This window comes from Apodemus sylvaticus, chromosome 1 (genome assembly GCF_947179515.1).
Source record: "Apodemus sylvaticus chromosome 1, mApoSyl1.1, whole genome shotgun sequence".
NCBI classification, from domain to species: domain Eukaryota; kingdom Metazoa; phylum Chordata; class Mammalia; order Rodentia; family Muridae; genus Apodemus; species Apodemus sylvaticus.
The window spans coordinates 57,576,032-57,601,989 of NC_067472.1; the positions used below are offsets into that span (position 1 = coordinate 57,576,032).

General features: G+C 50.5%; 3 protein-coding genes across 4 annotated transcripts; 2 read left to right on the forward strand and 1 right to left on the reverse strand.

Annotated features, from left to right (window-relative positions):
- Positions 1 to 895: 895 nt before the first annotated feature.
- Positions 896 to 9,725, forward strand: Sart1 (spliceosome associated factor 1, recruiter of U4/U6.U5 tri-snRNP). Its single transcript, XM_052192823.1, has 20 exons — positions 896 to 1,277; positions 3,448 to 3,505; positions 4,234 to 4,289; positions 4,780 to 4,906; positions 5,006 to 5,111; positions 5,266 to 5,343; positions 5,437 to 5,536; positions 5,621 to 5,763; positions 5,856 to 6,062; positions 6,445 to 6,569; positions 6,651 to 6,784; positions 6,863 to 6,996; positions 7,319 to 7,492; positions 7,609 to 7,719; positions 7,922 to 8,009; positions 8,365 to 8,455; positions 8,581 to 8,716; positions 9,242 to 9,331; positions 9,427 to 9,548; positions 9,639 to 9,725. The coding sequence occupies exons 1-20, from the start codon at positions 968 to 970 to the stop codon at positions 9,655 to 9,657; spliced, it is 2,409 nt and encodes an 802-aa protein (XP_052048783.1). The 5' UTR covers positions 896 to 967; the 3' UTR covers positions 9,658 to 9,725.
- Positions 9,726 to 20,385: 10,660 nt separating this feature from the next.
- Eif1ad (eukaryotic translation initiation factor 1A domain containing) lies at positions 20,386 to 23,929 on the reverse strand. Of its 2 annotated transcripts, none has more exons than XM_052192853.1 (6): positions 23,560 to 23,929; positions 22,295 to 22,513; positions 22,061 to 22,169; positions 21,866 to 21,974; positions 21,659 to 21,706; positions 20,386 to 20,701 (listed from the first exon to the last, which is right to left on the reverse strand). In XM_052192853.1, exons 2-6 carry the CDS (start codon positions 22,379 to 22,381, stop codon positions 20,548 to 20,550), a joined length of 507 nt encoding a protein of 168 aa, XP_052048813.1. In that variant the 5' UTR covers positions 22,382 to 22,513; positions 23,560 to 23,929; the 3' UTR covers positions 20,386 to 20,547. The 2 variants fall into 2 exon arrangements, with proteins under 2 accessions (XP_052048813.1, XP_052048804.1); XM_052192844.1 differs by having other exon boundaries at positions 23,491 to 23,929.
- Positions 23,930 to 24,042: 113 nt separating this feature from the next.
- Positions 24,043 to 25,958, forward strand: Banf1 (BAF nuclear assembly factor 1). Its single transcript, XM_052192867.1, has 3 exons — positions 24,043 to 24,139; positions 24,764 to 24,902; positions 25,442 to 25,958. The coding sequence occupies exons 2-3, from the start codon at positions 24,780 to 24,782 to the stop codon at positions 25,586 to 25,588; spliced, it is 270 nt and encodes an 89-aa protein (XP_052048827.1). The 5' UTR covers positions 24,043 to 24,139; positions 24,764 to 24,779; the 3' UTR covers positions 25,589 to 25,958.

Sequence of the window (25,958 nt, forward strand, 5' to 3'; positions counted from 1 at the left end):
AAGGGCTGGAGAGATGGCTCAGTGCTTAAGAGCACTAACTGCTCTTCCAGAAGTCCTGAGTTCAAATCCCAGCAACCACAAGGTGGCTCCAAACCATATGTACTGAGATCGGATGCCCTCTTCTGGGGTGTCTGAGGATAGCTACAGCGAGACTGCCCTGAACCAGCGGACGGGAGAGCTGGAGAGTTGGCTCAGCGTCAGCATCAGTGGTTAAGAGCACCGACTGCACTTCAGGAGGTCCTGACTTCAAATCCCAACACAACCATCTGTAATGAGACCGGATGCCCTCTTCTGGTGTGTCTGAAAAACAGCCACAGTGTACTTACATATAATAAATAAATGTTTTAAAAAACTAGAGACAAATAAACCAGCACTCAGTATCACCGGGTTAATAGGCACACATTCTTAGAGCGTTCCTTAGCTCTCCAGCGCCCAACCCATCAGTCCAGGGGACATGGGATGACGGTAGCGTTCGCTGGCAATACTGGCTTAAAGGGGTTGCAAGGCTCGGCTTTTGGAGCTGGCATCTCGCGCACGAAGAAAACAAAGTATTTTCCAGCACCGGATGGAGCCCCGGCACCAGGGAGCCTACTAGGACAATCACAGAGAGACTTGAGGCACAGAGAACCACAAGGCTATCAGAGTGGAAGAGGAAGGAGGCAGGGAAAGCTTCTAGCTCCAGAGATGGTAGCCTAGTAACAGGCTAAAGTTCTTACAGCTCTAGGACCACTGTCTAACCGCAGACTCTACAAGCGCGCGTGCCCAGAGACCAGTACCTGGTAGGCGGGAACGAGCACTGCCAATCAGTCCCTCCCATGAGCCTTTGGAGGTTCTCAGGCAGGCCCCGGAAACAGCCCCTCTTAGTTTCCGGCAACAGGAAAGGGGCGGTCGCGCGACCCGGAAGTGTTCCCATTTTGCGTCGTCTGGGCTCGGGTAGCGGCCCCGGCTCCAGGCGGACGCACTAGTCATGGGGTCGTCAAAGAAGCACCGTGGGGAGAAGGAGGCAGCCGGGACGACGGCTGCGGCCGGTACCGGCACTACCGAGCAGCCGCCACGGCATCGAGAGCATAAAAAACACAAGCACCGGAGCAGCGGCGGCGGCAGCAGCGGCGGGGAACGACGGAAGCGGAGCCGCGAGCGTGGGAGTGAGCGCGGGAGCGGGAGGCGCGGGGCCGAAGCCGAGGCCCGCAGCGGCGCGCACGGTCGCGAACGAAGCCAAGCAGAGCCCTCAGAGCGGCGCGTGAAGCGGGAGAAACGCGATGACGGCTATGAGGCCGGTGAGGGCGGGGCGGAGCCCGGGGGCGGGGCAGGGGCTTGGGGTGCGCAGGTCGGAAGGTGCAGGATGACCTCGAGGGCCTTCTGCCTCTCGTGTTAAAGACTTTCTCCGCGTGTTTGGGATTAAACATCGACTTTTCCCATGTTTAGCTTCAAGAAGACAGGAGTCTTGTTTTTCCTTGTTTTTTTTTTTTTTTTTTTTTTTAGTACTTCTCAGTGGATGAATGAGATTGAATGTGCATGCATAAACAGACGAATCACGATGTGGGGCTCATTGCAGAGACATGAAGCAGTAAGATAGGTTTGGGTCTGCCCACCAAGGGGCCTGTGCTACAAGTCCTGTTGAGAAATTTGGGCTTTGTTATGAGGATGGTATGGAGCCAAGGATTTGAGTAAGGAAGTGACTTGATTTGCATGATATTTTATGAAGATCAGTGGGTTAAAGCTTGTCAAAAGTAGGACCAGAGATCAGGATGAGGTCCAGGCAACCAGGTGAGGGCTAATAGTACGCATGTTTCTCCATGCAATGGGGAGGAGAGAAGTGAACAGGTTGAATAGGTATTTAGGAAGTGGAATGAACAGAATTTTAATGCCTGGGCTGAGGATGTCAGGGACAGAGAGTAGGGAAAGTACTCCTTGGGTTTTCCTCTGATTGGCCTGGTAAATGGTGGTGTCATCTGTTGGAACTGAGTTTAGAAGAGAAGCAGATTTGAGGGGAGAATGAAACAGTTTTGGGAGAACTTTATGGCTGATGTGTATGGGAAACCCTACATTTTAAGTGGGATAGAGTCACTTTGGGCTGGTGTGTATTCAGGAAACCAAAGTAGTGCCTTAGAACATGTGGAGTGAGAATGAGGGTCAGGAATAGAACCCAATAAATCCCAGTAGTTCAGTCGTGGTCAGAGGAACATGAGAATAAATCGTAGCCAACGGCAGGAAACCCACAGTCAGGTCATAGAATCTATGCAAAGACTTGCTGAGCATTGTCACACACCGTTGGACATTAAGCAAAACCAGATCTTTTAAACAAAGGGTTATCTTTGTTTGTTTGGTTTTTGGTTTTTTCGAGACAGGGTTTCTGTATGTAGCCCTGGCAGCCCTGGAACTCACTCTGTAGACCAGGCTGACCTTGAACTCAGAAATCCTCCTGCCTCTGCCTCCCAAGTGCTGGAATTACAGGTGTGCGGCATCACCGCCCGGCAAAGGGTTATTTTTATTTTATGCATTTGAGTATCTTACCTTCATGTGCCTGTGCCAGGGGAGGTCAGGAGGCGGCATTGGATCCCCTGGAACTGAATTAGATGGCTATGGTTGCCATGTGGATTCTGAGAACCAAACCTGGGTGCTCAAAAGAAGAGCAGTGCGCTTACCACTGAGACATCTCTCCAGGCTCCAGATCAGAAGGGTTCTTGAAAGTAATCTGCTAGTTGGAAAAAGGGAGACGTGGAACTTGACAGTTCATACAGAAAGTGGGGTGGCACCAAGGTGGAGAAAGGGACTGTTGGGCTTAAAGAGAGTGGCTGCAGCAGTACAATGTGGCAGGGACATGTTCCAGAAGATGCCCTCCTGGTGGGGCTTGGTTGGAGGGAAAGCTGTTTGTTGAGGTTCTTTTTTGTTTGTGGGATGGGTAGAGCCAGGTCCAGGGTGCGTGCATGTGTGCGTGCTTGCTTATTTATTTATTTATTTATTTACTTACTTACTTACTTACTTATATACTTATTTATGCACACATTTGGCATGGAATACTGCTGTGGGCAGAAAGTGCCAGAAATGAGCAGTGCTGTGCAGTTGAAGGCGGAGTTCTAATTCTGGTTAGTAATTGAACAGGGCTTCATGGTGGAAGCAGTCCTTGATGTTTGATAGAACGTTATTGTAACGAGCAGAAGGGGCAGTGGAGGCTGCAGGTAGGGAATGGAGATCTAGAGTGCCACAGGGAAGGGCGCAGAACGTTGGACTGCTGGTTCAGAAGAATGGTATTGGAAGAGCCAGTCCTGCTAGCCTAGGGCCTGGGTAGGAGCTGTCAGGGAGCTCAGGAGAAAGCCGCTGTCTTCTGTTGCGTACCCAGGCGCTGGCGAAGGACACGTGCCTTTGACCTTGCAGCTGGACCTGCAGTGCTGTTGCTTCTTGGTCCCGGGTTCATGGGTCCCTTAGCCATTCTCCTTATTGTTCTAGCTGCCAGCTCCAAAACCACCTCTGGAGAGGCCTCATCACTTAGCATCGAGGAGACCAAGTAAGTGATCGCTCCTGTGTTCTGCTCTCCTCAAGACAGGGTGCCTAAGGTAAACAACAGAGACCTTTTCATTATGAATGGAGCCAGCTACAGTTGGAAGGTCAGGTAGCCAACCACACGAGTCAGGTAGCCAACCAGAGGAGCCGTAAGACCCAAGAGGAAGGAGAATCTCCCCAGTTAGGTGTTCCCTGTGCTGGTTCACAGCAATCTGTAATGAGGGCCAATGCCCTCTTCTGGTGTGTCTGAAGACAGCTACAGTGTACTCACATACATTAATAAATAAATATTTAGCCAGGCAGTGGTGGTGCACGCCTGTAATCCCAGCACTTGGGCACTTGGGGGGCAGAGGCAGGTGGATTTCTGAGTTCAAGGCCAGCCTGATCTACAGAGTGAGTTCCAGGACAGCCAGGGCTATACAGAGAAACCCTGTCTTGAAAAAAACCAAATAAACAAATAAGCAAACAAACAAACAAATAAATATTTAAAAGGGAGGGGGCTGGAGAGATGGCTCAGTGGTTAAGAGCACTGACTGCTCTTCCAGCGGTCCTGAGTTCAATTCCCAGCAACCTCAAGGTGTTCCCTGATCTGGAAGCCCTCGGCTGCTGGATGAGGGCCTGTGCCTGTGCATCAGGACCGCCCAGCCTCACCATGCTCTCACCTCCTGCCTGTTCACTAATGCACGCGAAGATCCCTCAGGTAGACCCTAATATTTCTATCTCTTGTTTCAGTAAACTCCGAGCAAAGTTGGGGCTGAAGCCCTTGGAGGTCAATGCTGTTAAGAAAGGTGAGCAGAGCATCTAATGGGGAGACAGTGGGTCTTAGCGCTCGGAGGCAGCATCAGTAGTGGCCTTAGGTATATTTTGTCAGAGAGCCAAAGCTCTCCATTGTATTTTAGTGGGGTTATGTGTTAGTGGGGATTTGCAAGGTGCTGTCTCTGGGTCCTGCATCCCGGCTGTAGACAGGCTATGGGATATACACAGTTGCTGTAATCTGAGTGGTGTTTGTGTTTTTAAAAACAAACATACATACCAGAAAACAGGAAAATAAAACCCTACATGATCTGAGAAGCTCTGCATGGCCTAGAGGGAGGGCTCCCCCATACTGTGTGGAGTGATAAAAGTGGGGGGATGAGGTAGTAGCGGGGAGGTGAAGGGTTCTTTCCCCTCTCCTGGCCCCTTCTGGCCCTCCCAGCTGGAAGGAGCAGGGTGAGTGGCTCCCTCCTCTCCCCACCAGCCATGGGCAAGCATAGCCTTACGTCTGGGCCCCCCTTCCAGAGGCGGGCACCAAGGAGGAGCCCGTGGCAGCCGATATTATCAACCCCATGGCCTTGCGACAGCGTGAAGAACTGCGGGAAAAGCTGGCAGCTGCCAAGGAAAAGCGCTTGCTGAACCAAAAACTGGGGTGAGTGTTTCCTGGCCAAGGACAGAGGCTTGCTTCCTAACCCCTGGGTCGGGCTGGGAGAACACATCTGGGTTCCCTTCTAAGAGCCTTCCTCCTCAGGAAAATAAAGACACTGGGGGAAGATGACCCCTGGCTCGATGATACCGCAGCCTGGATAGAAAGGAGCCGGCAGCTACAGAGAGAGAAGGACCTGGCGGAGAAGCGGGTGAGAGGCCGGGCAGGATAGGGCAGTTGCCAGGATCGTCTGTGCTCGGGGGCGTGTGGGTTCTCTGTGGCTCACTGCAAAGCCAGTCTTGTGTGTAGCACCTTGGGTGTTTGGGGCCCTGATGAGGTCACTGCCATGCTTTCTTTTGCCACAGGCCAAGCTACTGGAGGAGATGGACCAAGAGTTTGGTGTGAGCACTTTAGTGGAGGAGGAGTTTGAGCAGAGGCGACAGGTGACGTTTCCAGAGAATGTCTGGTAGACACTAGCTTAATTGTGGGTGTCCCAGAGTTGAGTGCCTTCTGACTTGGGAAGTTCTCTCTCTTAGGACCTGTACAGTGCCCGGGACTTGCAAGGCCTCACTGTGGAACATGCCATCGATTCCTTCCGAGAAGGGGAGACTGTGGTCCTCACCCTCAAGGACAGAGGTGAGCTGAGCTGGGTACTGTGTGGGACTGGACGCTGCTGAGTCGGGACGGGTGGAGAGGGCTGGCTCTGCTCTGCTGTCACAGGGGTCCTGCAGGAGGGCGAGGATGTGCTGGTGAATGTCAACATGGTGGACAAGGAACGCGCAGACAAGAACGTGGAGCTTCGGAAGAAGAAGCCCGACTACCTGCCCTGTGCGGAAGACGAGAGCGTGGATGACCTGGTCCAGGTCTGCCCGGGGGCAGCTGTGGGGCTAAGAAATCTAGAGTTCCATGGCGTCTCAGAGTTGGCCTAGGTCCCAGCCCCCCTCTTGTCTTACAGCAAAAACCTCGCTCTATCCTGGCCAAATATGATGAGGAACTGGAGGGCGAGCGGCCACATTCCTTCCGATTGGAGCAGGGTGGGATGGCCGATGGCCTGAGGGAACGGGAGCTAGAGGAAATCCGGACCAAGCTACGGCTGCAGGCTCAGTCTCTGAGCTCTGTGGGGCCCCGACTGGCCTCTGAGTACCTCAGTCCCGAGGAGATGGTGAGTCTCTTTGTTTTGTGATGGGACAGTTCTGCCGCTTGAGGTCACAAGCTGCCAACGTGCGCTTGCGGGTGGTGCTGGGAAGCCGCATATTAGCCCCGAGCTCGGTTCCTGGGTGAGCAGCCCATGGCAGCCCGGGGAAGTGTGCTGGTGCTGATAAGCAGGGAGCGGTGGGCAGATGGACTGTACTTTTGTTCCAGTTCTGTTCCCAAGCCAGCTTGAGCCTTGGGTGAGTCACTTAACTGGGCCTGGGCACCCGTGGGGATGGGTGCAGCAGCCGACTTTGGAGGCGTGCTGCAAGGACGGATAGGAGGGGGCCTTGCTATCGTTCAGGACCTTGAGGGCCCATGTGTGCCACACCAGTGTTTGCTCTTTTCTGAAGGTGACCTTCAAAAAGACCAAACGGAGAGTGAAGAAAATCCGAAAGAAGGAGAAGGAGGTGATAATGCGGGCAGATGACTTGCTGCCCCTTGGGGACCAGACGCAGGATGGGGACTTTGGATCCAGGTTGGCTTAGACACAGTAGTGGGTATGAGGGCTGGGCCAGCTTTGGAGACACCACTTACTGAAAGCGTGCCATTCTCCTAGACTTCGAGGCCGGGGTCGGCGCCGAGTTCCTGAGGTGGAGGAGGAGGCCCTTGAGGATGAGGAGAAGGATCCTGTGGCCCAGCAGCCACCATCAGATGACACTCGAGTAGAGAACATGGATATCAGTGATGAAGGTTTGTTGTTGGCTGACAGGGAGTGGGGTGAGTGTGTGGGCCAAGGAGGTGTGAGCAGTGTTGTCCGTGTCTCCACAGAGGATGGGGGAGCTGCTCCCTCAGGGTCCCCGGAGCTGCTGGAGGAGGATGAAGCCGAGCTGGAGCTGCAGAAGCAGCTGGAGAAAGGGCGCCGGCTGCGGCAGTTGCAGCAGCTCCGCGATAGCGGAGAGAAGGTGAGAATGAGCAGCTGACTGTCAGCACAGGCAGCACCCACACCCGCAGAAGTCCTTTGCTTAGCATCAGCTTAGGACCAGGTCTCTAGATTCATCGGCATCTCCAGTGTGGTACCGATTCCACAGACAGTAGGGAGCCATTGTGGGTTTGGACAGAGTGAACCTACAGAGGCCAGAGAGGAATTGGGGCCCAGTTGGAAGATCCACTGTGGGTCGTGGGAATTGCTTATTTATTGCCATGAGGGAGGATCTGTGGGTTCCTGAGTCTCTGTGGTATCACCCCAGAAACTTCGGGTCTGCCCACAGCCACTGCCTCCCCCAGGTGCTAGAGATTGTGAAGAAGCTGGAGTCTCGCCAGCGTGGCTGGGAGGAGGAAGATGATCCTGAGAGGAAGGGGACCATCGTGTTCAATGCCACCTCCGAGTTCTGCCGCACTCTGGGGGAGATCCCCACCTATGGGTTGGCTGGCAACCGAGAGGAGCAGGAGGAGCTCATGGTGGGTCACCTGTTCCCCTGGCCTGCTGTCTTTAGGCTGGCGACTTCTGGTTCTAGTGCTTAAATGTAGCAGGGAGGGTTGAGGCTGTCTGTCCTGACACTGACCTCTGGCCCCAGGACTTTGAAAGGGATGAAGAGCGCTCAGCCAATGGTGGCTCTGAATCAGACGGGGAAGAGAACATTGGCTGGAGCACCGTCAACCTGGACGAGGAGAAGCAACATCAGGATGTGAGCACTGACGGGGCATGGGTGTGGGACTCAGGCTGACTGTCCAGTACCCGCGAGCCTCTCCACCCATTCATAGCAGGGCACTAACCTTCAAGAGCCCGCTGGGGAACCAGTTAACGCTGGTGCCACAGCGTCCCCTGCTGGGGTGAGCACAGGGTGGAGGGGGAGGGGCAACCTGCTCACACCTCTCTCTCATCTCTAGTTCTCTGCTTCCTCTACCACCATCCTGGATGAGGAGCCCATCGTGAACAGAGGGCTGGCTGCTGCCCTGCTCCTGTGTCAGAACAAAGGTGTGGGCTCAGGGTGGCGTCTTGGCACTGTGGGTACTGTAGCAGGAGGGGCTGGATGGGGGCCTGTGGGTACTGCATGGTGTTCTTGGGTTTCCACTGCTGCCCTTTCCCCTCAGTCTCAGTGCTTTGAGCAGCTTCTGCTCACTGCCTTCCTCCGCTGCAGGTCTGCTCCTCCTCTGTGCCTTTAAGGCTGAGTCCTTGCAGTGGGCTAAACTGACGACCCTGGGGTCCAGATCCCGCTGTGCTGCCTTCTTAGGGAAGGGCTGATCTTTCATGTCTGTAAAGATGTTTGACACCTGAGCAGGGCTCTGAGGGACCCGTATGAAGCTGGGCACCACAATTTGTCTGTCCCTAGGACTGCTGGAGACCACAGTACAAAAGGTGGCCCGGGTAAAGGCTCCCAATAAGTCGCTGCCCTCAGCAGTGTACTGCATCGAAGATAAGATGTAAGTGTGGCCGTGGGAAGAAGTAGGAGAAGCTGTGAGCAAAGTTGTCCCTGATGCTGGCTTGCTGGGAGCATGGGTGGGTAGCAGGCAGCTTACCCTGAGCCCCTCTCTCTGCCTTGCTCTAGGGCCATTGATGACAAGTACAGCCGACGGGAGGAGTACAGGGGCTTCACCCAGGACTTCAAGGAGAAAGATGGCTACAAGCCTGATGTTAAGATTGAATATGTGGATGAGACGGGCAGGAAACTGACTCCCAAGGAGGTGAGCACGGTCTTGTGGAGATGGTCAGACACAGGTGACTAGGTCAGGGTATAGCCCTCCAGTGAAGTAGGAGTGCAGGGCCTGACTGCCCATCATTTGGGGCCTTGTGAACTCTGCCTCTATTGCTGACTTTGGGCATAGTTCAGCAGTTTCCACAGGCTGTCCGGAAGGTTAGACCTGTGCTGACTGCTATAGCTGAAGCCCTGTACCTTGAATGTGTCCATCCTTGGGGGCACCATGCAGACTCCTGTTGACTCCCATCTCTGTTCCACGTTTGCTGGGTTTCGCTCCAGCTCCCACAGGCAGGCAGGCTCCCCTGGATTCTTAGGTTGCACACATGACCCATGTATCCCAGGGCCATCCTGAAGGTGTGCAGGTCTGGATCCTTGTCCCATCCTCTTCTCTGCCATTGGTGGAGTCTAATCCTGGACTGAGTGACTTGGCCCCTAGTCACTGTTGCACTCCCAGTGGACAGGTGGCCTTGCCTGGCCTGGTGTTCCTGATGCCTCTGCTCATCTGTCCCAGGCATTCCGGCAGCTGTCCCACCGCTTCCATGGAAAGGGCTCAGGCAAGATGAAGACTGAGCGGCGGATGAAGAAGCTGGACGAGGAGGCGGTGGGTCTGGGAGGGAGGCGGGGCTCTGCATTTTCAGGTGCTGTGTGATATGTGGGGCCTGCTCCCACCTGTTCTGACCTACTGTGACCCCACAGCTCCTGAAGAAAATGAGCTCCAGTGACACGCCCCTGGGCACCGTGGCGCTGCTCCAGGAGAAGCAGAAGGCCCAGAAGACACCATACATCGTGCTCAGCGGCAGTGGCAAGAGCATGAATGCGTGAGTGGGAGGAGCCTGCGTGGGGTGGGGTGGGGCGGGGCGCTGCACCCCTTCTCCAGGCTCACCCTCATCGCCCTCTTCTCCCTGCAGGAACACCATCACCAAATGAAGCCGCCCTCCTCCCTATCCCAGATGTCCCAGATGTAATGTTAAATAAAGTTCCCTCCTTATTTTTTCCTCTTGGTTGTGCTGCAGTCTAAAGCTAGACCTAGGAAGCAAGGCCAGCTCATGGTCAGTCCTGCGATCTGGCAAGTCACTGCCCCTCCTCTACCGTCAGTGTTACCATCTGAGCAGGCAGAACACCTGCTTCATATGGGAGGCGCCAGGGAGTTCTTTCATTCAGTGATTTAGTCTGATCTCTGCCTGTAAGACTGGCTATTTAATGAACAGAGGAGGTGAGAAACCACCTGGGCCTTCAAAGGACATTCTTCTGTAAGCAGACTTCGTTGTAACAGAAGCCCCTCCATCCAGTGGTATGGGCCGTGTCATACTTTGGTCCCAAATCATTGCTGATTTCAGACTGCTCACATGGGTGTAGCCATTAACTGCCCTGTGTTGTCCTGGTTACACACTTTTCAGGGTACCAAGGATTGCCTAGCCTCTCTGGAAGGGTAGAGATGCCACTTCCTGTCCCCAAGCCTGACCCTTTGTGGAGGCATAAGGGTCATCCCAGGACTGGGGTAGGAGTTACCTAGAGTGCACTTATTTATGTACAAGGGCTGAGCCACCCTGTGAAGTGCCCACAGCTGTGCCTGGAAAGGTGGGCTTTCTGGAATGGAGACGTGGAGGAACTGCAGCTAAGCCTCAGGCTGTGCAAGAACCCTTCTCCACCGGTGGTTACTTTGAATCAGAAGATGAGTGCCCTGTGTCACTTACTGAAGAAAATTCCATGTGGGTCACTAGTGAATGTCTCAAATAACTAGAAAAAAATGGCTTTTCACATGTAAGCAAGAGACAAGAAACCCAATTGTTTATAAGTGATACTAGGTAGCAGTTCCTGAGGCATGGTCCATAAAAGAGGTCAGGTTAGCTGGTGTTCCCTGGAACTCTAGATTTGATGCCAAGGGCAGACAGGACCCGGTTTGCTGTTTAGTGGGTGGGGAAGGTTAGCAACTTATATTTTTGTATTTGGGATGTTGGTCTAACGGTAGGCTGGGGGCAGATTTGGTTACTGAGTTTCACTTACTGCTGTCTGATTAGCTCAGGCAAGTTACTGACTCTCGGGTTCTACTGCAGGAGCGTGATCTCTGACTTACTCGGGCTTTGCTGAGAAACCATCTCATTCCCTCTAGCCCACTCCAGACGTGACTGTGGAGAAGCCAGGGCTGCCCTCCATCTCCATGAACGTCACAGGCATAGCTTAGCTCTTGGGATGTGGTAATGAGAACCGCAGGCCACAGGCTAGAAGTCTAATGCCAGCTGGGCCTTAGCTCCTGCTCTGGAGTCCTGGTCCCTTCAGGCCATGCCTGCATCTTTCTGTGGCCCCCAGAGGTGATCTTCCAGCCTGGGGCTCTGCCCTCAGGTTTGGCCCACATGCCTAGTAGGTGGCTGTGGCATTACGTAGGGTCTCTAGGGTTTCCCCATCATAAGTCAAAACCAGGAGCAAGAGGGCTACAGGAGGCAGAGCAGGAGATAATGCACTGGACTCAGTGGCAAGTATGAGGGAGTTCTTCCATCTGTTTCTGAATATTTAGAAATGTTCCATTTTAGAACTAAGCACACACTGGCTTAGCAACAGAAAGTACCCTTTTGTTTAGCTCAGCCATGAAGGGTGTTCCTAACAGCATGAACCCCACCCCCATTGACAGAATGGGAATAGTTGATGCTGTTGTGACCAAGTGAAGAACAGGCTTGCATCTGTATGAGGAAGGTAGCCAGACACAAGATTGTGCCTGCTTCCAATCTGCAACATAATAGGCTGGTTTAATTACTGTCAGTGGTCAGAACCATACCATAGTTGGGGATGGATTCTAAAAGGTATCAGCTTACTTGTCTAACCCCAGAAATGCCTCTGTGACCAAAAATGGCCCACAAAGCCAGGTAATAATTTGTCCTGTTTACTGTTAATAGTTTTTCAGTTTTTCTTCCTTTTGAATTGAGGTTTTAACCTTTTTAATGTATATGGGTGTTTTATCTTCCCTGTGTCTTCACATTCATGCCTAGTAGCTGCCGAGGCCAGAAGAGGGATGCAGATGCCTAGGAACTAGTATGACAGATGTTTGTGAGCTGTCATGTTCACCATGCTGGGCATTGAAACATGGTTCATAATCACTGAGCCATCTCTTTGGCTCCCCCCTCCCCCCCCCCACAAAAAGCAATAAAGTTTGAGTTTATTAAAAGATACTTGATTTATTTGGTAGTTTGGTTTTTTGAGACAGGGTTTTATTATGTATCTCTCTGGCTGCTGACTTAGGATTCACTCCTAAGTGGTCTTAGGATCGACCAGGCCTTGAACTCAGATCCACCTGCTTCTGCCTCCTGAGTGCTAGGATTAAAGGCATGCACCACTGCTTGGCTAAACGGTATTTTAAGTATAGATCACAGCACAAGAGTTAAGAGGCGGGGTCTGGAGAGATGGCTCAGCTGTTAAGAGCACTGACTACTCTTCCGAAGGTCCTGTGTTCAAATCCCAGTAACCACATGGTGGCTCACAGCCATCCATAATGAGATCTGATGCCTTCTTCTGGTGTGTCTGAAGACAGCTATAGAATACTCACATATAATAAATTAATCTTAAAAAAAAAATGGAACCTTAAAAAAAAAAAGGCACTTGGAGAGAGCAAAATGTAAACTACTCAGAGTTTCCTGAGTTAGGTTTTTTGTTCTTGTTTTTAAGATTTATGTATATGAGTACACTGTAGCTGTACAGATGGTTGTGAGCCATCATATGGTTGCTGGGAATTGAACTCAGGACCTCTGCTCCCTAAGGCCCCACTCACTCCAGCCCAAAGATTTATTATTATAGTGAGTACATTGTAGCTGTCTTCAGACACACCAGGAGAGGGCATGGGATCCTATTACAGATGGTGTGAGCTACCATGTAGTTGCTGGGAATTGAACTTAAGACCTCTGAAAGAGCAGTCAGCGGTCTTAATGGCTAAGCCGTCTCTCCAGCCCATAGGGTTTTTGTTTTAAATTACACATGTGGGAGGCAGATTTCTGTGAATCTGAGACTAGCTTAGTCTACAAAGTGAGTTCCAGAAAATCCACAAATCCACAGCTCTGAAACTGTCGTGAAAAGTTCCCCCAACCCTGCCCCCCCACATACACACAGTAAATGAGTTTTCTGCTTGCATGTATGGACATTAGAAGAAAACAGATCCCATTATAGATGGTTTGTAAGAAATTGAAATCCGGACATCTGGAACATCAGCCTGTGTTCTAAAGCTCTCCAAACCCGAGTTGAGGTTTTAATACTTTTTATATTGGTCATGAAGTTACCCTTGGGGTGGTTTTTATGTTGTTGTTTTTTTAAGTTCTCATCTTTTATTGTGCTTGTGGGAGCTGGTATAGGCCATCAAGCCTCTGGAGCTGAAGTTAAGGTGCTTATGGACATAGCTAACGTGGGTGTTGGAAAACAAACTCAAGCACTATGAAAGACCAAGCGCTTTTAACCATCGAGCTATCTCTCCAGCCCTGATTCTGGCTTCTTTACCTCCATATTGTGCAATAATTAAACCTTATATTGGGATGGGTGTGGTAGTGCACTCATGATCCCAGCACTAAAGAGGCAGAGGCAGGAGGACCAAGTTTTGGGTCAGCCTGGGCTATAATAGTGAGATCCTGTCTCAAGAGACAAAGGGACGGTTCCTATGTCTGTGGGAGTTTCCCTTGAGCTCTCATGTGTGCAGTAAGAGTCTGTATTTAGTGCTCAGGCTCCTTTATTCTGTTAAGTTGTGCAGAGCCTTCACAATTGCCCCCGCTGTAATCATCATTTTGTTTTAAATTATTTTACTTTTTGAGATTATAATTACATCCAGCCAGGCAGTGGTGGTGCACGCCTTTAATCCTAGCACTTGGGAAGCAGAGGCAGGCAGATTTCTGAGTTTGAGGCCAGCCTGGTCTACAGAATGAGTTCCAGGAAAGGGGCACATAGAGAAACCAAAAAAATTACATCCATTTCTCATTGTCTTTCCTCCTACCAAGTCCCTTTGTTTCCTCAAATTCATGACCTCTTTCCATTCAGTTGTTATAATCACACACATGTATACATGCATATGCCTAAATACATAAATACAGCCTGCACAGTGAATGTAGTGTTACTTGAGTGTATGTTTTTAGGGCTGACCATCAGTGTTTTTGTCCTTCAGTGCTATAGGTAGGATGTTGTGAACCTACCGCCACCATTGATGCAGTTTATCAGGGAGCCTCTCAGACCAGGTGGGTGACTTCCATCCTTTGAAGTGTTCCTTCTAGAGGCTGTCTGTCAGGGTTGAAGCCTGTGCTTGGCCCAGATATCTTCCCCTGGTTTAGGATGGAGCGGTCATCCATGCCTCATCAGCATGTCTACTCCAGCCAGGTTGGGCTGCAGCTCTTCCCCACCCTAAACTCTTGACATACCTCACGCTTGTTTTTGGAATTCCTTAGCCTCACTCAGGCCTCTGAGCTTTGGTAGGCCTTCTCATTGCCTCCCCAATTCCCCCGGGAGAGCACCCATCCACACTGCCCGTGTTCAGAGCCACCGCCTCTGGGGAAGCAGAAAGCAAGAAGTCCCGTGGTATTGTGAGCTCTTACCTCTGGAGATGTCAGCCAAAGTGGCTGTCAGTTCTGATCACAGTGAAAGAGAAAGCAAGAGATGGAAGGTAGGTGGTCAGGACTGCCTGCTAAGGACCACGGAGCAAGGTAAGTGTGGCCAGAGTTGTGATTGAGAAGACAGACCCTGTCTGTCTGGGGCAGAGTTGGCGAGAACTCACAAGGAAGAGGAACGCCCTTAAAGGTTTCCGAGTGGAAGCAGGGCAGGCTGAAAGCTGAGAGCTGGCACTTGCCAGGACGTCCTCTGAACGTGCTGTAAGGAGGCCCTGGGGAGATGGTAGCACTGAGCTCTCCTGTCCTTCACCTACCTTACAGTGGTCCAGGGCCCGCTGAGTCTTCAGAGGGCACTTGAAGGGAGAGCACCGCCCAGAGCAAGGCTTTAGGGAACGTGCACAGCCTCAGTTGTGCCCTGCTTTTCAGTGTGGACCATGGCAGGTTCCCACCCCACTCCACGTGGTGCACTCCACCTTGATGCTCCTCTAGTCTGTAACACTGGGGCGGGGGCTGCTGCCTCAGTGGACATCTTCCACAGTGTGGGACCTGCTGAGCGCTGTAAGGCCTCCACTTCTTGTTTTCTGTGCCTTGATTTATGACCTAGTAAGCTAAGTTTTTCCCAGCATGCACAAACCCAAGCTCTGGCTGTCATGACTCCCAGGCACTGGTAAAACCGTCTATACTATTGCTTAATACACTGCAGGAAGCTGACCCTTTGACCCTGAGCCAAATGCCTTAAAGTCCTAAGTTTGCCCCATTCCAGGACTCCATGTCCAAAGAACCAGGAGAGCTGCTGCTCCCTCCCTGTGTCCCTAGGACGCCTCCGTGTTTTATAAGCAACTCCCCTACAGATGCTCTGTCCACGGGTCAGGAGCACAATTAGAATACACACAATTAGATATAAGTAAAGGCTTAGTTAGGGTTCAATGTGGTGAACCGATACCATGACTAAGGCAACTCTGATACAGGACAACATTGGGCCTGGCTTACAGGATCAGAGGTTCAGTCCATTGTCACCTTGGCAGGAAGCATGGCAGTGTGCAGGCAGACATGGTGCTGCAGGAGCCAGGAGTTCCACATCCTGAGTCCTAGGCGGCAGGAGGGGACTGTCTTCCACATGCAGCCAGGAGGTGGCTGACTCCACACCGGGTGGACCTTGAGCCCAGAAGACATCAAAGTCTGCCTACAGAGTGAATGGCTTCCTCCAACAAGGCCACACCCGTAATACTGTCACACCCTATGGCCAAGCACCGAAACCGGATGAATCTATGGGGACCAAATCTATTCAAACCATCACAAAGACCAATAAAGGAACACAGAAACTGTATGAAAAAAAACAATTTAAAAATACTAAAAGTCGCTGGAGAGGTAGCTCAGCAGCTAAGAACACGTTCTGCTCTTACAGACCCACATTCTGTTCCTAGCACCCAGGTCGGGCAGTTTGCCACTGCCTGTGGCCCTAGCGAGCGACTCTAGCTTCAGTGGGTATCTGCACTCACATACTCATGCACACGTGCGGACGGACATACACACACACACAATTTAAAATAATAAAAGTAAAATAGCTTTTGTTTTTCAATATAGTGTTTTTATACATAGCTGTGCTGTGCTAGAACTATGCAGACCAGGCTGGCCTCAAACTCAGAGATCAGCCTGCCTCAATCCTCACTTTCCCCAATACTGGGACTAAACATGTGTACCACCACATTGACTAAAATAGAATCTTTTTTTTTTAAAGATTTATTTATTTTATGGGTCAGACAGCAGTGGCACACGCCTTTAAATCACAGCACTTGGGAGGCAGAGGCAGGCAGATTTCTGAGTTTGAGGCCAGCCTGGTCTACAGAGTGAGTTCCAGGACAGCCAGGGCTACACAGAGAAACCCTGTCTCGAAAAACCAAAAAAACCAAAACCAAAAAAAAAAAAAAAAAGATAACTGTGGTTGTGAACCTGAGTGGCCCGGGAGTGGCACTATAAAGAGGTGTGGCCTTGTTCGAAGAAGTGTGTCACTGTGGGGCTAGGCTTTAAAGACTGTCCTCCTAGTGCCTGGAACTCATTGGCTCCTGGCTTTAATGAAAGTGTAGAACTCTCAGCTCCCCCAGCACTGTGTCTGCCACATGCTGCCATGCTTCCTGATGTGATAATGGACTGAACCTCTGAAAGTATAAGCCAGCCACCATTACATGTTGTCCTTTATAAGAGTTACTTTGGTCATGTTATTTCTTCACAGCACTGGAAACCCTAGTTATGACATTAGCCCGTTCCTTTCCTTTTTTTCATTCTTTTCTTGAGATAGTCTCACTATGTAGCCCTGGCTGGCCTCCAACTCACGATCCCACCACGTTAGCCTTCTCAACCCTGGAAACACAGGTATGTGCCACCTATTCTTCTGTTTACCTCAGATCTGTCAGGGACAGACCCCCAAGCACCGACGCGGGAGGCAAATCTGTGAGTTAAGGCTAGCCAGAACTACACAGTGAGCCCTTCCTTCAAAACAGCAACAAAACAGCAAAACCACAACAGGCCTAGCAAGCAGCTCAGGGTAACACACACAGACCTGACAAGCTGAATTTGATGTCTGGAATTCAGGATAGAGTTATCCTCTGATCTACACATGCATACCACAAATACACACTACAACAGAGAATCTACCACTCTACCCAGTGGAATTCAGTTTATGAAGAGAATAGTGACTTAGGATCAGGCCAGAAAATATTCTAAGAGGAAGGGCTGATGAAACAGAAAATTTGCCCTGAGGCAATGCTATCCAAATAATGGGAATTCTAGGGAGATAAACAAAACATTTAAAGAGATAATTAAACATTTTCTGGAATAAATACAAACATGAGGTACCTTGGATCAAAAAGGTGTCAAAAAAGGAGCTAAAGTGGGCTCAGAACACACACTGCTCCTGCAGAGGACTGAGTTTGATGCCAGCATGGACATCAGGCTGTTCACAAGCATCTGTAACTCTAGATCGAATGCTGCGGGTCTCCTTAGGCTCTGGGATGTATGTGCATATGGCACCCTCCTATATATATGACTTAAAACAGTCAATCTTTAGAAACAAAAGGAAGTAAAGGCGCTGGAGAGACAGCTTGGTGGGGAACAGCGCTGTTGCTCTTGCCGAGGACCTGAGTTCTGTCCCCATAACCCACTCCACACAGCTCACCATTGCTATAACTGCATCACCAGGGGAGCTGACATCCTCTTCTGAGCTCTGCCAGCACTTGCACTCACACACACACACACACACACACACACACACACACACACACACACACACACACAAGTAAAAAAAACCATAGTAAAAACACCAATAAAGGTCCACACTTTTGATCCCAACACTTTTTGATCCCATCAGGAGGCAGGGGTAGGTGGACCACTGTGAGTTTCAGGCTAGCCTGGTCTACATAGAGAAGAGGGAGAGCAGCCTGATGTACATGCTGGGGATCAAACTCAAGTCCTTTGCAAGAGCAGTGTGTGTTCTGAGCCCCCTTTAATCTCCTTTTTGACACACTACCTTTTTGATCCAAGGTACTTCATGTTTGTACTTAGTCCAGGAAAGCCAGGGCTGTGTAGAGACTTATCACCAAAAACTGAAAGAAAAAAAAAAAAGATAAAAATAAAACCTTTACTAGTTGCTATACTAGAACCTATACTAGGCTTGCCTGCCTAGCATGTACGAAGTCTTGAGTTAGACCCCAGCACTCACAAAACAGGGCAAGGTGGTTGTGGATTGAATAGGAATGCCGTCCTCCCACCCCCATCTTTCCCCCCAACCCCACAGACTCATGGGTTTGAATGCTTGGCTATGGAGAGTGGCACTATTAGGTGTGGCCTTGTTGGAGAAAGTGTCACTGCGGAGGCAGTGTCCTATGATCAAGCTAAGCCCAGTGTGGCACAATCTCCTGCAGCTGCCTTTGGATCAAGATGTACAACTCTCTGCTCCTTCCCAGCACCAGGACTGCCTGCACGCCATGTTTCCCACCATGACAGTGAAGTTTTTCCTTTAGTGTTTGTTGCCTTGGTCATGGTGTCTTTTCACAACAGTAAGACCCCAGGATAGTTGTGCATGTTTATTATCTCAGTAATGAGGAAGAGGATGTGTGTGAGGAGAGGTCTAGGAACTTTTGTGGTGTCAGAGATCAACTTTCAGGAGTTGGTTCTCCTCTTCTGACATTTGGATCCTGGAGTCTGAACAAGTTCATCAGGTTTAGCAGCAAGTGTGTACCCACTGAGCCATTTCATTAGCCACACCAAGAAGACTATTCAATGAAATCAATCAAATTGATTCTAAAGTTCTACTGTAATGAGGAATCTGAGCTAGCCTCAGGATGGAGTCAGAACTATGAGGTATCAAGTGCACTGCCATATGTAGTGTAAATACAAAGACCCATAGTGCGGATCTAGAATACTAAAAAGACCCTTATGTGTAGGAATCTGTTTTTAAGACAGTCTCATCTGGACTTAATGTCTGCTTTTTGTTTCTGAATAGGATCTCACTCTATAGCTCTGGCTGACCTAGAACTCAAAGAGATCTATCTGCCTGACTTTGCCTCCCAAGTACTGGGATTGGGATTAAATGTGTGCACAAACCATACCTGTCTGTATCTGAAGTTTTTTAAAAGTTACTATCAATGAGAAAAGAATGAGCCCTTTAATGAATGAGTTAGGGGCAAGTGGCTCTTTCTTTAGTTAAAAACTTAGTTCTCTATTCCCTATAAATGACAAAGCAAAAAGCTGTGCTCTAGCTTGTTAAGAACACCAGTCTACCACACTAAGTGCCCAACGCTCGGGGTTCAATACTCAGTACTAAACAAAAACAAAAAAGAACCCTTCATAAAAAAATTCAAAGAAGTTAAAGATAGGTTTATCTTTAACTCATCTGGTTTATTTTTCCATGTATATACATCTGTATTTTATACATGTGTATACCTAAGTATACATTTACTATCACAGAAAGCAAGCATGATGGACATGAGAGCCAGAGAGGGTGTGATCACAAGATTTCTTGTTCAAAAACAGATTCTATACAGCATATGAAGCTAATACATGCCTCCACACAACCAACTACCCACAACAGAAAACAAAATCCCTCAGAAAACAAGAGGAAGACTCTAAAATACAAGTCCCATTAGTACAAGTTCACAAACACACACACACAAGCACATGAGGATGGGCAACAGGGTTGACTAGTTCTGTTGCAGGATGGAGCAAAGGACCAGTGTGGCAAGACTAAGCCGAGAGGTCAGTTTCAACAGGACCAGCAGGGCTGGGTAAGACTAGCAGTGCACAGCCAGAAGCAAAAGCCTCCCAACCAGTGAGGCCATTGCTCACAGAAGCTTGCAGTTTAGTGAGTACCTGGGCTACTGAAGGATCTTTGAACTAAGGCAACAAGTGTAATTAATGAATGGAGGCAGTCATGGGCAAAGGTCTGAGTTGCCACAAGAAGCCTTTTGGTGCTGAAATACAAGGGTAAGGGTTTTACAAGAGCCTCTAATGAAAGGTTAGTAGCCCCATAGGTTCATGCCTGTGATGCAGGACATCCATTGAGTTGGCTAGCCTAGGCTACATAGTGATTCCCAAGCAAACCTAGGTTAGAGACCATCTCAAGTTTACAGGAAATTAATACCCTGAGGAAATTGGAAAAAATAAAAAACCAGGAGACGTAAGGAGGCACCCTGACCACAGACATTCTGGAAATGAGAGGTGGCTAAGGTAAAGAGAGACGAGGTGCATGATGCTTGTGTGGCAACAGGTAGTATGCACTGTAGCAATAAGGGATAACAAGGCACCGTGAGGTCTGTCCTGAGTTGTGCATAAGAGGCAAATGGGTACTCAGGCCTTGCTACAAACGAGTGAAATCATTATCATTACTGAATGTAAGCAGGTATAAAGGAAGACCCAGGAAGGAACAGCACAGGGTAAGGTGTCAAGTGTCCAGAGAGGTACTGTGAACCAGATACATGCAGCAGAGTCTGGCCAAACCATTTCCTTCCTATTATACCCACGTGACCAAGGCTTCCACCATAGAAGACTTTACTTCACCATGAGCTTCCCTCCACAGAGAGCCACTCAGACACCAGTGTAAGTCATTACCCACCAGGGGTTTAATTCTTTTAGGTCAGTTCAGAAAGGGGCCATGCTTTGTCCCCATCCAAAGGAAAAGATCTGCAGGGCACCCTGGGAATGTCCAAGCCCAGAAAAGCCAAGGGGTAGTCCCTGAGCAGGCAGAGGTAGGTCCTGGGGCTCAGGCCTCCTCTTCCTCCTCCTCTTCTTCACTCTCCTCCTCACTCTCATGATACTGTCTGTGATTGGTGTTGACAAAGAGGTCAGAATCATCTTCAGAACCTGACCCTTCTCCTGAAAGCTGTGGCTCAGCAGGGAGTTCCGGCTGACTCTCTCTGTGGGAACAGGAGGACAGAATAGATAACATCTTCTGGAGAAAATGGATCTATAATTTGGAGTCCCCAAAACCAGGACCATCAACTAAACAATCAGAATCCAACAGGTTTCTGAAAACCCAAGAGCCCCAAACCCTTATGTAGTGGCACATGCCTAGTATTTAGGAGGCTAATGCAAAAGACGGTGAGTCTGAGGACAACCTGGGCTACATGAGATCCTGACTCAAGAATAAACGAAACAAAGCAAAAAAAAGTCTGGGAGAGGCTTCTTCTAGAGAAACAAGAGCAAATAGGGAAACCCAGTCAAAGAAAACAGACTCAGGAGTACCTCCCACCCAGCCCTTGCTCAGTTTCAGTGAGGAAACGCTCCTCCTAGCATCACTGACACATGGTATGTTCACTTACTAGCAGCTAACGCACTACAAGCTTCCTGATGCTACAACCCTTTAACAGTTCTTCATGTTGTGGTGACCCCAACCATAAAATTATTTCATGGCTCCTTTATAACTGTTTTGCTACTGTTATATTTTAAATATCTGACACTTAACCCTTAAAGGGGTCTTGACCCAAGGTGAGGACTGCTGCACTAAGCAATCTTACTCTCTGTATAATCCTGTCTCTTAGATAAACTCTTGTTTTTGAGAAACGGTTTCCTGTACCCGAGGCTGGCTTTGAACCTGTTATGAATAGACCATGCATGCTGGCTTCAAACTCCTGATCTAGAATTGCAGGCATGTCCAACCACATCCAGTCAAGAACCTCCTTAAGATACTAAAGAATGCATCTAAAGTCACTTGCCTATTGAGTAGCGAAGCCAACATGTTAGCACGTGACCTTCCATGCACACTCATAACTACCCATCCTACTATATGTGCTGATGTTCTCAATAGAAGAGAAGCAAGACAAGGTGTGAACTTGTACTTCTTGTATTCCATGGGCTGGGGGCTTGCTCCTTACCTGTTCATATTATTCTGTTTCTCAGCTACCTCAGAGAAGGCCTCAGGCCTGTGACAGAGAAAAGCCAGGTTAGAGAGCAAAGAGAAACAGCTGTTTCCAACTGTCCCTCCTTGGGATGGCAGAATCTTCTCCTTCACCCCCCCCCATCCCTAGCTAGGATAATACTATCCCCAGAAGCCAGAGGGTGACTGATTAAGACCATCCTACCAGTGACCCTCCTTCTGCAGAGAGCGAACGTGGTTCTTGCAAAGCACAAAAGAGATCTCAGCCTTCACTTTTTCTCCTTCTTCAATAGGGTCAACAATGAGGAAGTCCCCTGTAGATGATAAAGGATAAAGCCACTCCTGTTGTGGAGGAAGAAGTCAATGCCACGCTTCTGTACTGTGGAGGGATGCTTCTAACCTCTTTTGATCCAGATGTTCTTGCGGTATTTGGAGGGCATGCTCACCAGGAAGCGCTGCCCTTGTGCTGTCTCTACCTCATGCAGATTGTTGCCAGGAGTCCTGAGGACCTGGTCCAGGAGAGAACAAGAACCAGCCACATCATCAGTTAGATCAAGCATCCTCTGACCTGCATTGAGCTGGGGTGCCAATGGGAGTATCAGGAGGACAGACACCCTGAGACCGTCTCACTCACTTTCACTATCTGCTGTTGGTCAGAAGGCACCATGTGCTCTCCCAGCACCTCCTGCACCACATGCTTCCTCTTGCTGGCCTGAGACATGCTGGCTTCTGTCCAGGGTTGTTAGGGTGCACGGACTGTCAGCTCTTCTTCCAGAGTTATTTGGATGCCGGTCTTAGAAGCCAGGACTGCTTTCAAGAGAAGCAGCCTTATACGAAAAAGTGCCACCTTGCCCTGTTAAAAAACGTGCACTTTAGGGGACTGCAGGACTTGCTGCTATGTTGCTACTTTTGTTTCCATCAAAATACATGCCGGGAGCTATCCACAGCATGGTTCTGCCCGAGAACCAGAGAACCCAGCACTCAAATTAATCCCAGTCACAGGGGGTTCAATGCCCTCCTTTGGAGACATATGCAGGTAAAAACACCGATACACATAAAAAATGAATAAAACCATTGAAAAATAAACCACAAACTTAGCCAGGTGCTGGTGTACATATTTATTCCTAGCACTTGGGAGGGAGAGGGAGGCAGGTATTTGTTGAGTTCTAGGCCAACCTAGTCTACATAGGGAGACTCTAAACCAAAACAAACAAGCATGCCGTTTAAGGGCCAGAGAGATGTCTTATGAGCCAACACCCACGTCAGATGGTTCCCGACCATCTTTAACTCCAATTCTAGGGGATCCAACGCCCTCTTCTGGCTCCCAAGGGCACTCGCAACACCACCCATAGGATAAATCTTAACAAAGCCAAACCAAACCACGAAACACACGTTTTATCGTATCAGTTGAGATGTAAGGGCGGCTCAAGCCTTCAATCCCAACACTAATCCCAACCCATGGCGGCTGGAGCCGGGGCCGGCCAGGTCTACGTAGTGAGATGCCTTCTCCATAACAAACAAAAAGGTAAGTCAATCACGTGAGATCATGGGAAACCAGCAGGCACAGGGCAAGTCCTCCGAGTTCCACCTCTAAGTCCGGTTAGACGGTGCGGCCACACCCCTCCCGGGCCGCCCGATCGTGCTCACCACCTCTCTGCGAGAAGTTGACGATAACCCGCGCCCGTCCGCACGCCGGGACACCCGCAGGTGTGGGACAGCCACACGACGCCGGCCCTCCTAACACATCCCGCACGGCCTGACCTGACGCGGTGACCGTCACGACGCCTCAAGCCGAAAGGCCTCCGAGCAAAGAACCACCACAGGACTCACCCGCTCGGCGCTACACAAGCAAGCTCTGTTTTCCAGGTTGACGGTGAAAGCAGCTCGTCCACGACTCACCTCAAGAGTGAGTGAACAAAAAAGCAAAGAAGTGCGACTTGCAGGTGGTCACGACGGTAGCGCCGGCTTGGACGCTCGGCCTCAACCCTCCGGTGTTCCTACCTTCCGTCTGCGGGTTTGAGGTGATAGACCTGACTGAGGAAACCGCGCCGTGGATTGCACTTCCGGGGCTCTCAGAGGCCCCTCCGGATGCCCCGCCCCCTCTTTGTCCATTCCTTTAACTCTTCCCCTCGATCTAGTGAGACAAACCTAAGTTCCGGGTGCTGGGCAGGAAAAAGTATTCTCCTCGGAGGCCTCGATCCCACAGACGGGAAGGGCCGCTGGAGAAACAAAATCCATCGAAAGCAGCGTGGCTTCCTGAGAGGGACCGGAAAGCAGCGACTGCCGTGGGCCCCGCGGCTAGCCTTAGCGCTTCAACTCTATGGCTCCGGGTGGCTAGACGTGCCCAATTTGGGGATTATTTTGAAGGTCGCTCATAAAATGACCCGGAAGCGGAAATCGACGAACGTTCTAGTAGCTTGAGGTATAGGCGGGAGCGGCCGAGTGGCGCGAGGAGCCGTTACCAGAGCCGGAGCTGCCGGTGAGCGTGAGAAGCGGAGTGGGGCACCGGCTGGAGAGCGGTGGCGGCGTGCAGAGGCGGGAGGGAGAGGAGTCCATCGCAGAGGCGCGCCTTTGCAGTGCAGCGGCCGAGTCTGCGGGAGGGGCGGTGCGCGACATGCAGGGGTGGTGGCGCGTGGAGGAGGCGGGGCGGGGCGGCGCGCTGGGGGCGGGGCCTGCGGGCTCAGAGGGGCGTGGGCTTCTGCGGGCCGCCGGAGCGAGTGTGCGGGCGCGTGTGGGCCTCTGGAGGGCGGCGAGGAGCCTCGTCATCCCGCGTGCCTGGTGGTGACCAACGGGGTCAGTGCCTGTCTAGGCAAGGTCACCGTGCGTGAGAGCTTCAGGGTGGACCGTGGCTACTGAGTCTGGGATCTGTCTGTTGCCTTATGTGCGCCAGCTGTAGTGCAAGCTGATACATCCTGCATACCCAAACCCAGGACCCACAGAAAGTGGAAATTTCTGAGTAGCAGGGGGAAACCTTGCCTGGCCCTCAGTTTTCTCATGTGTATAACGAGGGGACTCAAGGAAGCAGCCACAGTAGCTGTCATAGGATATTGCCCTTGGGAGTTGTGGTCTTCAGCCCTAACCTGCTTTTTTTTGGGATTCCCAGGTTAAGCCTGATCAAGATGACAACCTCCCAAAAGCACCGAGACTTCGTGGCAGAGCCCATGGGGGAAAAGCCAGTGGGGAGCCTGGCCGGGATTGGTGAAGTCCTGGGCAAGAAGCTGGAGGAAAGGGGCTTTGACAAGGTGTGGGGTGGCGGCAAATGCCAGGGAGGGACAGGAGTGACGATTGGCAGCAGATGTTACCAAGCAGTTAGAGTGAGGACAGGAAAGTAGGGGTCTGGGAAGGGCAGGGACAGTCGTGCATATTTTGAAGTGCTTTGGGGCTACCTGGGGAGACATGGAGCTTCCTTCATTTTTGTGTTTTGTTTTGTTGAGACAGGCCTTCTCAGTGCTATGCTTAAAGGTGTGACCCATTGTGCCCTGCCCTTTTGTGTGTTTTAAATATCACAAAAATGAAACTAGGCATAGTGGATTATGCTGATGACCCCGGCACTTGGGAAGCTGAGCTAAGAGGATTCCCATGATGTTTAATGCCAGCCCTGGCAACAAAGGAACAAGCCCTGTCTTAAAAGAACCAAAAGGAAAATGGCCTTGCCCTCTGAAGTATTTACCAACTAACCCTCCATAGCTTCAAAGATCTGACACCTTTAGAGTGGAATCAGACAATCTTGTTGCTTTTAGCACATAAGTCATTTAGCTACATGCCCTTTTCTGTTTTGCAGGCTTACGTGGTCCTTGGCCAGTTTCTGGTGCTAAAGAAAGATGAAGACCTCTTTCGAGAATGGCTGAAGGATACATGTGGTGCCAATGCCAAGCAGTCCCGAGACTGCTTTGGTTGCCTTCGAGAATGGTGTGATGCCTTCTTGTAATGTTCTCTGGGGACTCCTTAGCCCCCCAGCCACAGCATAGAGTCTCCAGAGTCTGCAGCAGGGCGGGGCTCCTCCCTGTCCTCCATGAAGGAAGATTGCTGTTGTCACCCTCGCCTCCTATGTACTCCAGGATCTTTTGGGAGTTCTCTCCCCTCAGCATTTCAACTTTTCTGGAGTTCTTGCCCTTGCATGCCTTTCCCGTCCTCCTCCCCCTGCAGTTCCGTGGCAACAGTTACCAGTTTTCCTGAATGGATTCCTGGCCCCTTCTCCCTCACTATCTGTGGATGCCCTTTGGCTCCTTTCCTGTTTTTGGCAAAATAGTCACTGTCCTTATAAAAGATTTTTAAATTAATAAAATCAGTGGCCTTCA

Excerpts from the sequence above, each read along its gene's own strand:
- Sart1 (XM_052192823.1), top strand. The coding sequence starts at position 968 with ATGGGGTCGTCAAAGAAGCACCGTGGGGAGAAGGAGGCAGCCGGGACG. Across the intron at positions 1,278-3,447 it reads CGATGACGGCTATGAGGCCG|CTGCCAGCTCCAAAACCACC; the intron begins GTGAGGGCGGGG and ends TTATTGTTCTAG. Across the intron at positions 9,332-9,426 it reads AGAAGCTGGACGAGGAGGCG|CTCCTGAAGAAAATGAGCTC; the intron begins GTGGGTCTGGGA and ends GTGACCCCACAG.
- Eif1ad (XM_052192853.1), bottom strand. The coding sequence starts at position 22,381 with ATGTCTCAGGCCAGCAAGAGGAAGCATGTGGTGCAGGAGGTGCTGGGA. Across the intron at positions 21,975-22,060 it reads GAACATCTGGATCAAAAGAG|GGGACTTCCTCATTGTTGAC; the intron begins GTTAGAAGCATC and ends TATCATCTACAG. Across the intron at positions 21,707-21,865 it reads CTGCAGAAGGAGGGTCACTG|GCCTGAGGCCTTCTCTGAGG; the intron begins GTAGGATGGTCT and ends TCTCTGTCACAG.
- Banf1 (XM_052192867.1), top strand. The coding sequence starts at position 24,780 with ATGACAACCTCCCAAAAGCACCGAGACTTCGTGGCAGAGCCCATGGGG. Across the intron at positions 24,903-25,441 it reads AGGAAAGGGGCTTTGACAAG|GCTTACGTGGTCCTTGGCCA; the intron begins GTGTGGGGTGGC and ends TCTGTTTTGCAG.